This window comes from Leptonychotes weddellii, chromosome 1 (genome assembly GCF_054177405.1).
Source record: "Leptonychotes weddellii isolate Sample4059 chromosome 1, ASM5417740v2, whole genome shotgun sequence".
Lineage (NCBI taxonomy): Eukaryota > Metazoa > Chordata > Mammalia > Carnivora > Phocidae > Leptonychotes > Leptonychotes weddellii.
The window spans coordinates 200255-212929 of NC_138369.1; the positions used below are offsets into that span (position 1 = coordinate 200255).

Genomic DNA, 12675 nt, shown 5'->3' on the forward strand with positions numbered 1-12675 from the left:
AGGGGTTGGTGCCGTCTCCCAAAGGCCAAGCTCAGGGGCCACACTCTGGAAGTCTCTCGGAAGGCTCACTGCTGTCCCCGACGCTGGGGCCATTTGTGGCTCTGGGTCTCCTGCTGCCGCACCCCGCACCCCGCCGCCTCTGCTGCCACCCAGCCCCGGCCCATCCCCACTCGCTCACACCCAGCCGAGCCCACTGGCTGCAGCGGCCAGGGGGAGTGCGCCGGGGGTGTGAGTGGGTGGATGTTGCTGGGGCTGAGGTCTCTGGAGTGTGGGGGCGCGTAGGGGCGGGGGAGAGGTTAGGGGCCCAGATCACACTCGGGCCACATGAGCGACCGCTTGCAAACCACGACGTGATACACGGATCCGCAGACCCGCTCCCCGTGGGTCTCCAGTTAGCTCAGCCACAGCCCTCCGGCTGAAGACCCCCCCAAACTCACGGTGGGCCCCGGAACTCACACCCACCACTGGTCTGGCCCTCTCGCGCTGGCCACAGGGACACCTTCCCAAATTCTCGGGCTCCCAGGGCGGACCCCCGCTCCCCGCCAGCTGCCCTCGGGGTGGCCAGGCCCAGCCTCTGCACACACCGTGCGCGACACTGCCTCGCGCCCCGCCCCGGCCCGGCCCCGCCCCGCCCGCAGCCAGCGGGACCTTTATAGGGAGCGCCCGGCCGCCGCGCGCTGGGAAGTCGGTGCCGCCGCCCTCCCAGCCGCCTGCCCGCCCGCCCGCCCGCCAGCCCGCGCGTCCGACGCGGGGGCCGCCGCCGTCTCTACGTCCGCCATGCGCCCCGGGACGCCGGGGCCACTGTGGCCACTGCCCTGGGGGGCCCTGGCTTGGGCCGTGGGCTTCGTGGGCGCCGTGGGCTCCGTGGGCTCGGGGGACCCCGCGCCCGGTGAGTGGGGCGGCCGGAAGGGGCGGGCGGGGTGGGCCACCCACGTGGGCCTGCCCGGAATGCGGGCCTTGGGGGAGATGTTGGGGGGCGCGGCGAGGGTGGCAGCTGGTGATCGGAGGCCTCCTCAGGTTCAATCTGGGAGGGCTTCAGGCTCCCCTCCCCCAGCCCCAAAGGGCCTGAAGGAGGGTCACCAGGAGGTCAGCAGAGCAGATGTGGCTCTCTTTCACAATTGTCATGAGTAGTAGTCACCATGACTGCTGACATTTATTGAGTGCTTAGTGTCCACCCTCCGTCAATCCATAATAATAGCCCAATAACGTGTGTACTCTCATCATGCCCATTTTCCAGATGGGGAAACTGAGGTGCAGGGTCACACAGCTTGTAAGTGGCAAACTCAGGATTCGAACCTGAACCATGTGAGTCCTGAAGCCCCAGAGAGGCAGGGCTGGGTGGCTGGACCCTGGACCTCCACCTGAGGTTTCAGATCTTCTCCGGGTTTGGCTTAGACAGATGGATTGTTGGAATCCCATACCGGCCACTTGTTGGGGGCTGCCAGGCAAGGAATATCCCCACTCCCGGCCTCAGTTTCTCGTTTTGTAAGATGGGTGCCAAGGTGCTGGGCTCCCAGAGCTGGTCCCTGTAAGGCGCTCAGGCAGTGCCTGGGAACCAGTGAGCTCTCTGGGATGGGGGCCATGGCCACTCCTGCCCCCACTTAAGGGTGCAGAAAGGGAGGGCTATCAGCCTGCCTACCCCACCCAGCAACCCCACCCCAGCCCTGCTCGAAGGGGAGAGCTGAGCCCCCTCCCCGAAGGCCGTGTCCCCAGGGAGATGGTGAGCTCATGCAAGGGGAATGTTCCCAAGTTGGAGTGAGTAAGAGGCGGGCCAGGCAAGGGGGGGCTGCCAGGCGAGGGGGGCTCTGTGTGCCCTCGGGCGCTGTCTAGACAGAGGGCAGAGGCGGAGAGGCGGCTCCAGGGCCCACTGACCCTGACATGTCCAGCTCTGGGTGTTTGACTGGTTGGGCAGGATGCCAGGCCTGGGCCTGGGGGCCTGGAGTGAGGGAAGGTGGGGAGAGCTTCCCACCATGAGTGGGGGTTGTAGCTCCTAGAGGACGAGGAATCCCAGAAGGATGGCAAAAGGATCCAGAGCTGAGCTGGGATGGGAGCATCCGTGCAGGTCTCTGCCCCTCCTTCCCAGGTTGGGAGCAAGTTATCCCCTCTGTAATTACTGAGCACCAACTGTATACATCCCCCAGGGCTGGGAGCCGGGTGTTGGGAGTGGCAGAGGAGGGCACCTCTGGTGTGGTAGTCACTGCCCCCCTTGTCCACAGGTGGTGTGTGCTGGCTCCAGCAGGGCCGAGAGGCCACCTGCAGCCTGGTGCTGAAGACTGACGTCAGCCAAGCGGAGTGTTGTGCCTCCAGCAACATTGACACCGCTTGGTCCAACTTCACTCACCCGGGGAACAAGATCAGCCTTCTGGGCTTCCTGGGCCTTGTCCACTGCCTCCCCTGCAAAGGTGAGACCATGGGCATCAGCCACAGGCCAGGGTCACTGGGACAACTGAGAATGAGCTCCCCATCTCAGGGTATGCAGAAGGAGGTTGAGTGTTTGTGGAAGGAATCCAGGGTTCAGAGAGAGGCTGGGGACTTGAGGTTCCCAGGCCTCAGCCTCCATCTGTTGAGGATTTGGGAAGAAGCCTCCATCTGTTGAGGACTCCCCAGCTTGGTTTCTAGCCTCTAGGCCCTTGCTCATGCTGCGTGCTCTGCCTGGGTGACCTTTCCCACCTGCACGCCACCTGGGAGAAGTACACTCGACTCACACCTAACTCTGGGGAAGGTGGATTTTCCCAACTGGCCATTTGGGTTTGTGATCCCCACCCCCCGCCCCAGTCAGTGTTCCAAACACTTAATCTGCCCATAACCACACAGATTCCAGGGATCTGTGGTGGGACCACAGATGCATGTTTAACAAGCATGTGCCTTCTGGACCATGTTCTGAGGAGTGTTCTCTGCTGCCTCCTTCATCAGACTAGGAACTCCTTGAGGCCAGAATGAATGAATGAATGAGCCAAGACATATTCTCTGCCTTGGAGAAGGGGCTGGGGACCCTCACAGGCCTCTCTGGTCCGGGCCAAACCTGCAGGGGCCCAGAGGTGGTGTGGGGGCATGGCTTGAAGGAGGTGGGCATTAGTACCAGGGTGTTGGGGCATCATTAGGAGTTTGCCAGCTGGGGAAAGTATGGGATCGGGTCCTAGTGGGTGGGGTCAGGGCAGGGAAGAGGCTGGAGCTGAGGGCCAAGCTGAGAGCCCAGCTGGCCACTGGGATGTGATTAATCCCTGATCAGCCTGGCTGGGTGGTCTTGGACTCACTGCCATGTGCCCTGGCTCCCTCTAGAACCTCCTCTGGGTTCTGGGAGGAGGACAGACTTCAAAAATTGCCCAGCCTGGGCATAAGGTCCAGGTCACACACGCACCCCCCCCACCCCCCCCACCCCCGTCCCCAATCTCATCTGGCCTTGGGGAAGGCAACTCCGTTCTCCCACTTCCGTTCCAGCTTGTGAAGCCACCCAGGGGGAGTGTTTCCAGATGTGTGTGTGGGCAGGCAGCGTGGGAGGTGCCCAGGTGCGGCCCACATGCCCTGGCAGGGGTGACATGGGGGCGCCAGCTCACCCGCTCATTTATGCTCATGCTCCGCCAGTCGGCCTCACCTTATGCACAGGGAAACTGAGGCTGAACTCAAGAGCTCGAGTCTGCCCTCCAGGCCCACAAGCAACAGAGCTGGGGGGGAAGGGTCCATCTGGGGACTGGCCTGAGTTTTTGTGCTGAGGACCCCTGGCTCTCCTCCGCTCACAGCTGTGACGGGCCCTCAGTTTCCCCCTTTTGTAAAATGCTGACAAAATGGCATCACCTCGTGGCGGAGTGGTTGGGAGATTGCAATGAACCTGGGAGGGCCTGTAAGACGAGCAGCTCATTAATGGGTCTGGGTCTGGGTCTGGGTCTGATCTGCGTTTCCCAAGGTCTGGGGAGGGGGGTGGGGAGTGGGGGGGAGACCCCAGAGAAAGAACTGCCCTGGTCAGACCTGTTTCCCTTCCTGAGAAATACGGCTGAAGGGGCAGGGGTAACCCCTGATTCAGGGGGCTCGGGATGTGGGAAACCCCCTCCCCAGGAAATGAGCCTCAGGGCCTAGTGCCAACGCCCCGCCCTCCCCGACGCCTCCTCCGGGTTGGTCCTGGCAGGCAGACGCTGCTCGTCCTCCCCAGACGGGCGCATGGACGGGGTGGGGCCCCCCTCCGCTGACGCAGCCGGGCCCCCCGCCGGCCTTCCCTTCACGGGGCGTAAATCAGGGAACAGACGCCAGCCCGAGCGGGTGGCCCAGCTGCGGAGCGAGAGCGGGCCCGGGCCCTGGAAGCTCGTTCCTGAACCCCTAGATTCCGGGCAGACACCCCCCCTTCCCGCTCACTCTGAGCCCCGCCTCCAGACAGAGCCCAGCCTCGACTCCCGGCCCAGCGGGCCCGGGGCTGATCTCGTCCCCAACGGATCCGGCACCCAGACTCCGAACCAGTCGCCCTCGCCCGTGCTCCCCGACTCCGGACCGCCCCCCACTCAGCGCGGCCTCTAGCCTCAGAACAGGGGGCGGGGGCGCCGTGGGCTCCGCGGACCTCGGGCCTCGGCCACGCGCCCCCCCCCCACGCGCGCGTGCCCTGTGTCCGCAGATTCGTGCGAGGGCGTGGAGTGCGGCCCCGGCAAGGCGTGCCGCATGCAGGGGGGCCGCCCGCGCTGCGAGTGCGCGCCCGACTGCGCGGGGCTCCCGGCGCGCCTGCAGGTCTGCGGCTCCGACGGCGCCACCTACCGCGACGAGTGCGAGCTGCGCGCCGCGCGCTGCCGCGGCCACCCGGACCTGCGCGTCATGTACCCGGGACGCTGCCGCAGTACGTGGGGGCGGGGCCGGGGCGGGCGGGGGCGGGGCCTACCGACCAGACTCCCGAGAGGGCGCCGCTGGATTGGGTCAGCTGTGGGGTCGGAATGAGGAGAAGCGGGGTGGGGTTTTGGAAAGGGAGGTCTGGGGCTCACGTGGGGTGAGAGATAGGGGTGCGTGACTCAGGGCGGGGCTTGCGGGTGCAGCCCGAGGGGCGGGGCCTGGGTGTGGAACGGGTGCGGGCGGGGCGCGCGGAAGAGGCGCGGCTTACGGCGCGGCCGGGGGCGGGGCCGGAGGGTGGGAGCGGCCGGACCGCGCCCCTGACCCGCCCCGGTGCCTCGCTCGCAGAGTCCTGCGCGCACGTCCTGTGCCCGCGGCCGCAGTCGTGCGTGGTGGACCAGACGGGCAGTGCTCACTGCGTGGTGTGCCGCGCGGCGCCCTGCCCCGCGCCCTCCAGCCCCGGCCAGGAGCTCTGCGGCAACAACAACGTCACCTACATGTCCTCGTGCCACCTCCGCCAGGCCACCTGCTTCCTGGGCCGCTCTATCGGCGTGCGCCACCCGGGCAGCTGTGCAGGTGCGGCGCGAAGCGGGGAGCAGCGGCGGGGTCTAGCGTCCCGCCCCTCTCCGCGCCCCCATTTCTCTTTTCGTCCCTCCCACTCTGCAGGCACCCCTGAGCCGTCAGATGCAGAGTCGGAGGAGGAGGAGGAGAACTTCGTGTGAGCCTGTGGGGCCGGCTTGGGCCTGGCGTTCAAGGCCTCCCCGTTTTATTTATTGCCACAGCCGAATCTAATTTATGTCCCATGGACGCTCCCCAGAGCCTGGACCGGGACCACCTGGGGGGGCCCGGGAGCCCCCTCACAATATCTCGGAAGGATTGCGGGGGAGGAGGCCTGGGAGTGTGGCTGGTGGGTAGGGCTCCCGCCGCAGGTACCGTGCTGCCCAGGACGACCCCATGCTGCTTCTGCTCTAGGGGCTAACTTAATTATCGCCACCACCGAGAGGGCTGGGAACTCACCCCTGCCGGCAATTAATGAAGAAGCACCCCAGTCTTCCCGACTACAGACTGGGAGTGAGGAAGGGGTCCACGGCCTGGGTGTGTATAAATGAGCCTCAGAACCTACCCAGGCCTCAGATAGGCCAAGGAAGCAGCCACTGTCCCCAACCAGCTCAAGAACTCCAGGGTTTGCCTTCCCTCCTGCCCCCATTTCCCTAGTACGTCCTGTGGTGGCCCCTTAGAAAAGCCCAGCTTGTGCCCTGGAGTGGGTGAGGGGCTGTCTGTGTCTCCTGACACAGGCCTTGGGCCAGCATCAGCCCAGAGCGGGGCATTATGTCCAGTGGTGCCCAGGGCACTTAGGGCAGGACCCAGTGGGGCACAGGAGCCCCTGCTCACCCACTGGCCCGGGGTGGGGTATATGTGCCAGGACCCACTCTACCCTGCCTCCTGGAGCCACGTGTCTGAGCAGCACCCCTAGTTCTGGCTGCCCCATCCACAGGTGAGGTCCAGACCAAAGCCTCTCAGTCCCGTGAGACTTGCCCTGGCCAAGCCCCTAAGCCCAGTTCCAACTGGACCCTCCTCACCCACCAGCCGGCTCAGGAGTCTTGACGCCAGCCAGATGCTGGCCTTGGGCCAAGTCCCTGCTTTCTCTCTGGGCTGTTGCTTGGTGTCCCTGCCCCGTGTCTGCATGTGGACCAGAGGGTCAGGCCACACGTGGGTGGCCCAGCAGGCAAGAGTCCAGCTCTGAGTTTGGGGGAGCCGCACAGGAGCGGTTGTGCTCCGCCTCTCCTAGCCCCTCAGAAGTGCCTTACCTGTGACCCTGAGAAGTGCCCTTGAGTAATGGGTTCACCCGAGCCCCCCGACAAGGCCATCTCCCCTAGCCTGGGGTCCTGCCTCACCAAAGAAATAAAGACTCCACTTTGGAGTGTCCAAGCCTTGGTTTGCCCCTCTCTCTCTCTCTCTCTGTTTCTCTCTCTCTGAGCCTCTGTGCTGCCCCCCTTTGGTAGTGGGTCACCAGCCAGGGGCCTGGGGTGTTGTTAGGGTGGTGAGTGGGGGGAGACCCCTTCTGTCTCTGGGCCTCAGTGTCTACCTCTGGGCAGTGGGCAGCAGCCAGGGAGACAGCTGAGGACAATAATGTGCGGAGCTGGGGGGGTGCGGGGAGAAAGCCTTTCTAGGGCAGGAGAAGGAAGAGGGAATCAAGATGGCTTAGGGCACCCCCAGGAATGCCCCTGAAGGCACCCCCAGGAGGCCTGGCCTAGAAGGGTTGGGGGTGTGATAATAGCAATAATACAATTAATGATAATACGACAATAACACCAGCTGGGACTTACCCAAACCTTGTGACAAGCCGGGCACCGTTTGTTGGAAGCACTTTTCAGAGAGAGAGAACAGACTGCACGTGGAGCCCGGCCAGCCTGAGGCCCCACCCTCTCCCGGCCTTGGCATCCCCACCTATGCGTGGGTGTGGTTAGCTGGAGGCTGAAGGAGTGCCACACGGGGGGCACTGCGTGGGCAAAGGCCAGGAGGCTGCACTGGCTATGGGCTGTGGGTGGGTCAGTGCGGGGAGGGTGGTGAGGGGCCTCGGTCCTGAAGCAAGCGGCTCATCGTCACTCAGGGAGGCAGTGGCAAAGCCAGACCCTCGGCCACACCAAGGCACAAGAGAAGCTCGAAAGAACGTGGATGGACCCTGGAGATGAACCGTCCTGTCTGGTTATTCAGTTAACATTTTATTTGGTCATTTTGGCCCTTTGGGTTTGGAACTGATGCCCTCTCCTACCCCACACCCCACCCCATACATGCCAGGCTTCCCCGGGGCTTGGGGGGCCCGTGGATGACCTGCCCTGGCCATGGGATTTCCGGGGAAGGAGCTATTTGCATCGTTTGCCATCTCATTTGTATACCCAGTGCTGCTGTGGTTCCAGCAACTCCTGCAGGGACCCGGTGGTCCTGGGCAGGGGGCTGGGCCGGGGCCCTCGAACCACATCCCATATCCAGCTCACGAAGGCAGACACCTGCGTGTACACATCGGGGGTCTTGGGGTCGCCGCACCAGAGTCCAGAGAAGGAGACAAGGCCGTGGGCCCGGTTCCTGCACACCAGGGGCCCCCCAGAGTCCGCCTGGGGGTGGAGGGAAAGGCAAGTTCAGGCGTCCATCTCTGGGCCTCTTTCCCCGAAGGAGCTTCTATGTGCAAATCTGATCAGGACCCTTCCCTGCCTCGAAACCCTTCCATGGCTTCCTAGTGCTCTTCCAGCAAAAACGATACTTAACAGCCTTCAGGGGCTGTGAGCATCTAGCTCTCACCCACCTGTCTGTCCTCCTTTCCTTTCGTTTTGGCCCTACCAGCCTTCTGGGCTGTTCCTGAAGTAAAGCAAGCTTGCTCTAGTCTCTGGGCTTTTCTATATCCTTGAGACCTGTTACTGCCCCCTTTCAACACTGCTGGTATTGATATACAAGTCTGCAGTACTTTATGCAGTAGGCGACCTGCACAGCTGTACATGGCAGCCCTGAGATGAGTCTCTGCCTGGCATGCCTTCCCTCAGATCTCCTCAAGACTCCTTCAAATCTCAGCTCAAAAGGTGCTCTCCTCAGAGAAGCCTCCCTGAATACTCACCCTAAAATTCCTGCTTTCTCCCCTCCTCTCCCCTCCCCAGTCCTATCACCCTAACTATAATCTAAAATCAACTCTGACCCTATGAAGTAGGTACTATTAGCGTGGCAGTTTTACAGATGGAGAAAGGTCCAGAGAAGTGAGGTGACTTTTCCAAGGCCACACACCTGGGAAGTGGCACAGTCTGGATTTGGACCCACACAGCTGGACTCCAGAATCTCTGTTTTGAATCACTACACTCTGCCTGGAACAAAAAATCCTCCAGGTTGAGTTTCTCCTTCAGCATCAGGGCCAGGGCTGCCATTAGTCCATACAGGGTCTCAGGAGCAGAAACCCCTTGATCGAGATGTGTACTGCACCCCTACTGAACACCGCTTATAGATACACAAATCTGTAGCCCTTTGTGCAGTGCACAACCTGCGCAGCTGTACATGACAGCCCTGTGACCTTGGAAAATTCTTTGTCCTTCCAGGGTCTCAGGTGAGGTCTCATCTGGTCTCAAAAGTGAGCTGGGACTTAGTTCCCAAGACTCTGCCCATCTCCAGCCCTCTCTGTGGGCCTCAGTTTCCCCATACCATAGGCAGGCAGGGTGGAGACAAGTATCTTACTGAACAGAAGCCACGTCGCCGGCGGTCCCCACTTTGGGTGCAGAGCATGCCAGGGTTCAGCTGGCCCCTCCAAGAGCTGTTGCAGATGTCCAGGCCCAGCACGCGGACCTCAGCCTCCATCAGCCCGGGCGGCAAGTCCTCAAAGTCAGATATGGAGCCCCAGCCAGCCACCTGGCACCGCGCCCCAGCCTTGAGTGGCCTGGCACCTCTCCGTGGCAACTTCAGCAGCCCCACTGCAGGACCCAGGACAGCAGAGCGGTTCAGCTGCAGAGAGACTGCTGAATTAAGGCTTACCCCCCGACCTCCTGCCTCGGTTTACCCATCATGACACCTGGTCTCTTCTTGGCCTCATGGAGAGAAATCAGTAGCAGCCATCGGGCCATCAGGAGGCCCTGCCCATCAGGCCTCACCCCCTCAGACCAGGGCTCTGGCCTCCCCTGCTGCCAGAAGTAAGTGTCCTTCTAACCAGCATCTCCCCAGCTTGTAAGCTCTCCCATGTCTCCCCATTGTGCTTGGGACAATACCGCTTGCCTCACCATTCAGCCCTCCCCTCCAGGCAGAATGAACTTACCGTCATTCCCTGGTCCCTCCACCCCACTCCCCCACCCCTTCAGGCTGGAACACCTTTCCTATCCAGCCTTCAGGTCTCAGTTTAGATGTCACCTCCTCCAGGTGACAAAGCTCCCCTCTGAGACCAGATGAGACCTCACCTGAGACTGGACTCCCGGGGTAGGACAGAGCCTCCTCGGGGCTTCCATGTGCCCCTGTCAGGACCAGTTTACTCAGCTGCCACCCTGTTGGACTGGAGGCTCTAAGGGGACCGGCCCTGGGGCTGTTTGTTCGTGGCTATATCCCCAGTTCCCAGCACACAGCTGGTGCTCAATGTTTATGGAATGAATGACCCAGGCCCCCAGTTTTGGTATTCACTCACTCCTTGTGGCCTTGGCCCTGCCCCGACCGTACCCCAGCCTCGGTTTCCCCAGCTGCATAATGGGATGGGTGAGCTGTGGCTTCCAGGTTTTGGGGTTTCACAGATGAGCAAAATCCACATGTGAGCTTTGGCCACTGACACTTGCTGCGCCCTTCTAATTGTGCCGAGAGAACATGGCACCCCAAGCCCTCCTGTTCCCAGGGACCTGTTTCTGTCATGTGGAATGTCCCTCTGCTTTGGACATTCCCCTTTTCTCCACATTTGGAGAGCAGGTTTGAGGTGTTTTCTCGTTAAAACGGAGGTCCTGGGATGCATGGAATTGAATTTGGGGCACCTGAGTGGGAGATGTGGGGGGTGCCCCCCAAGCAGGAGGGGCCGTGGGGGGTCCAAATGGATGCACCCTGTGTGAGCAGGGAGGGAAGCTCACATTTATGGGAAGAGCTGCTTCCTGCGCAGAAACCCCACAAAGGGCCTGGGGAGCAGGGACTGGAGTATCTGATGCCCTAGGGTCTCATCTGTTCTGAACATCGAGGCCTGCTGTGGGCCATAAATGGCCACAGGAGATAAAAATCCCTGTCCTCCCAGTCTGGAGAGGAGGCAGTGAACAATGGTGAAGAAGCAGATGTTTTCAGCAGTGCTGGACCCAGGGTAGGTGGGCCGGAGGGAAGGGATGGGGAGACGGCGGGGGGTGGGGCAGCTTGCAGAGGGGGCCTCCTGAGAAGGGAACATTTGAGCGAAGACTTGAGAGAGCTGGGGGAGGGAGAAAGCCAGGCGGTGTCTGTGGGAGTGTGTCCTGGAGCGAGCCACAGCCAGTGCAAAGGCCCAGGGGTTCGAGCATGCCGGAATGCTGACAGCTCAGTCGGCCCTGAGTTGGGGGCTGAGGGGAGAGTGTGGGAGGCACGGAGGGCAGAGGAGAGATGTGACCTGACTTGGGTGCTCACGGGACCCTTCCAGCTGCTTTTCAAACATGTCAGTCAGGCCGTCATGGGGTGGCCACGGACAGCCCAGACCTGCCTGCATCCAGTGTCCCCCCGCCCCCAGCTCACCTTCAGCAGACAGATGTCATTGGCATGGGTGGTGGGCTGGTAGTCCGGGTGCCTGATGAGAACCGAGATGCCAAACACCTGCTGTGTCGGCTCTGGAGCATGCAGGACGTGAGCTCCCAGCACCACCAGGCCCGTTCGGGGGTCCCTGCAGGGGAAGGGGGGCTTGAGAGCAGGACTGGGGCCTCGGTCTCCCCCGTCTGCAGAATGGGGGTGTGGCAGCCCGTGTGATCCTGGCGAGAGCCCTGTGATCATAATCATGTGTATCTGCATTCCCGCTTCAATTATGGGATTTACCCAGATCGTCAGAACATTAATGTTAATCAGTATTATAACAAGGTACTTCGGATGGACGTAATGCTTGCTATATTTCTTATAATTCACACCTCAGTTATAACAGTACCTCCAACACTTTCAATATTAACGTCAGCGGTTGTTTAACAAGGTATTCGGGATGGATGCAGGGCTGCGCTCCTCACGCACCAAGCCCCCCCACCCCACACCCCACCTGCTGTCAGGTAAGCTGCCCCTGCCGAGGACGTGGGGGCTGTAGCAGGCCCCAGCGTGGGCTCACCTGTGGCTGAAGCAGTGGGCTGCGGAGACCACCCAGCGGGCACGGAGCAGGAAGCCTCCACAGTGGTGCTGGCCCTCAAATTTCACAGACGCCATGTAAGGCCGGGAGTGGGGCGTCACCTCCCGGCCCCCGATGATCCGGGCACCCCAGGAGCCTGCGGGCAGGGCGGGACTGCGTCAGGATGGGGCAGGAAGAAGGGTGGTGGGAACGGACGGCTCAGGCACCTGCTGGGGCGGGGGTCGGGTGGGGGCCAGCAGGTCGAGATGGGCTGGAGGCGAGGAGCCCAGGGAAGGTCTCCGAGCGTGTGCTGGGAGGAGTCTGGACCCCAGAAAACCTGGGCCTGGGCCTCCACCCTGGTCCCCCATCCCGGCAACAAGCAGGGCAACGACCCAGAGGGCTGAGTAGCCACACAGGCCGGGGGCTCTCACCTGTAGGCCTCATGGGCAGTGTGAGGACCACGGTCAGCAGCAGCAGCTCCCTGGCCCCAGGCCCCATGGCTGTCACAGGCTGGTGGCTCCCTCCAGAGCTCAGCAGGACACGGCCCCCACCCTCACCCAACGGCCCGGGAAGAGGGAACCTGGCTGTGGCCTGTGGTTGGAGGTCGGCCTGGCCCAGCCAGCAACGCCCAGTTCTGCACTGGAGCTTCCGAGAAATCTGATGACTCCCCTGCCACAGGAAGAGTGGGCGGCTCAGGGGCTGCCTGCCTGGGGCAAAGCCCGGCTCTGGGGAGCCCTGTGACCCCAGCAGTCACTTACCCTCTCTGGGCCTCAGTTTACCCAGCATCTGCCCACGGCACGTATGCAGGGAGCTTCCTGCAGCACCCAGTACACGGGCGACAGGCACAGGGCCCTCGGCTGCCTCCTGAGGGGTGTAGGTGCCGGCTCTCTGGCTGAACGGGGTCTGGCCCCAATGCCGCCTATCCCCCATCTGCAGCCCCAGCACAGACCTCAGGGCTGTGAGGACAGTAAGATGGGCCTGTGATTGTTGCTGCCTTGGTTGCATTTATCGAGTGCTGACTGTACACCAGCCTCTGGCAAGAGCCAGAGGCAAGAGCGGGACAGTGACACGGCGCCCCCCCCCCATGGTGCTGATGTTCTGCAGGGTCACGGGGTGTA

At 62.3% G+C, this 12675-nt stretch overlaps 2 protein-coding genes across 2 annotated transcripts; one reads left to right on the plus strand and one right to left on the minus strand.

Annotated features, from left to right (window-relative positions):
- Nucleotides 1–693: 693 nt before the first annotated feature.
- On the plus strand, nt 694–6734 carry FSTL3 (follistatin like 3). The gene is made up of 5 exons (XM_081823328.1): nt 694–889; nt 2217–2402; nt 4598–4813; nt 5149–5376; nt 5467–6734. Exons 1-5 carry the CDS (start codon nt 778–780, stop codon nt 5520–5522), a joined length of 798 nt encoding a protein of 265 aa, XP_081679454.1. The 5' UTR covers nt 694–777; the 3' UTR covers nt 5523–6734.
- Nucleotides 6735–7506: 772 nt separating this feature from the next.
- On the minus strand, nt 7507–12152 carry LOC102731457 (serine protease 57). The gene is made up of 5 exons (XM_031022409.2): nt 11989–12152; nt 11561–11714; nt 10990–11134; nt 9013–9276; nt 7507–7913 (listed from the first exon to the last, which is right to left on the minus strand). The coding sequence occupies exons 1-5, from the start codon at nt 12053–12055 to the stop codon at nt 7686–7688; spliced, it is 858 nt and encodes a 285-aa protein (XP_030878269.1). The 5' UTR covers nt 12056–12152; the 3' UTR covers nt 7507–7685.
- Between the last annotated feature and the right edge of the window lie 523 nt (nt 12153–12675).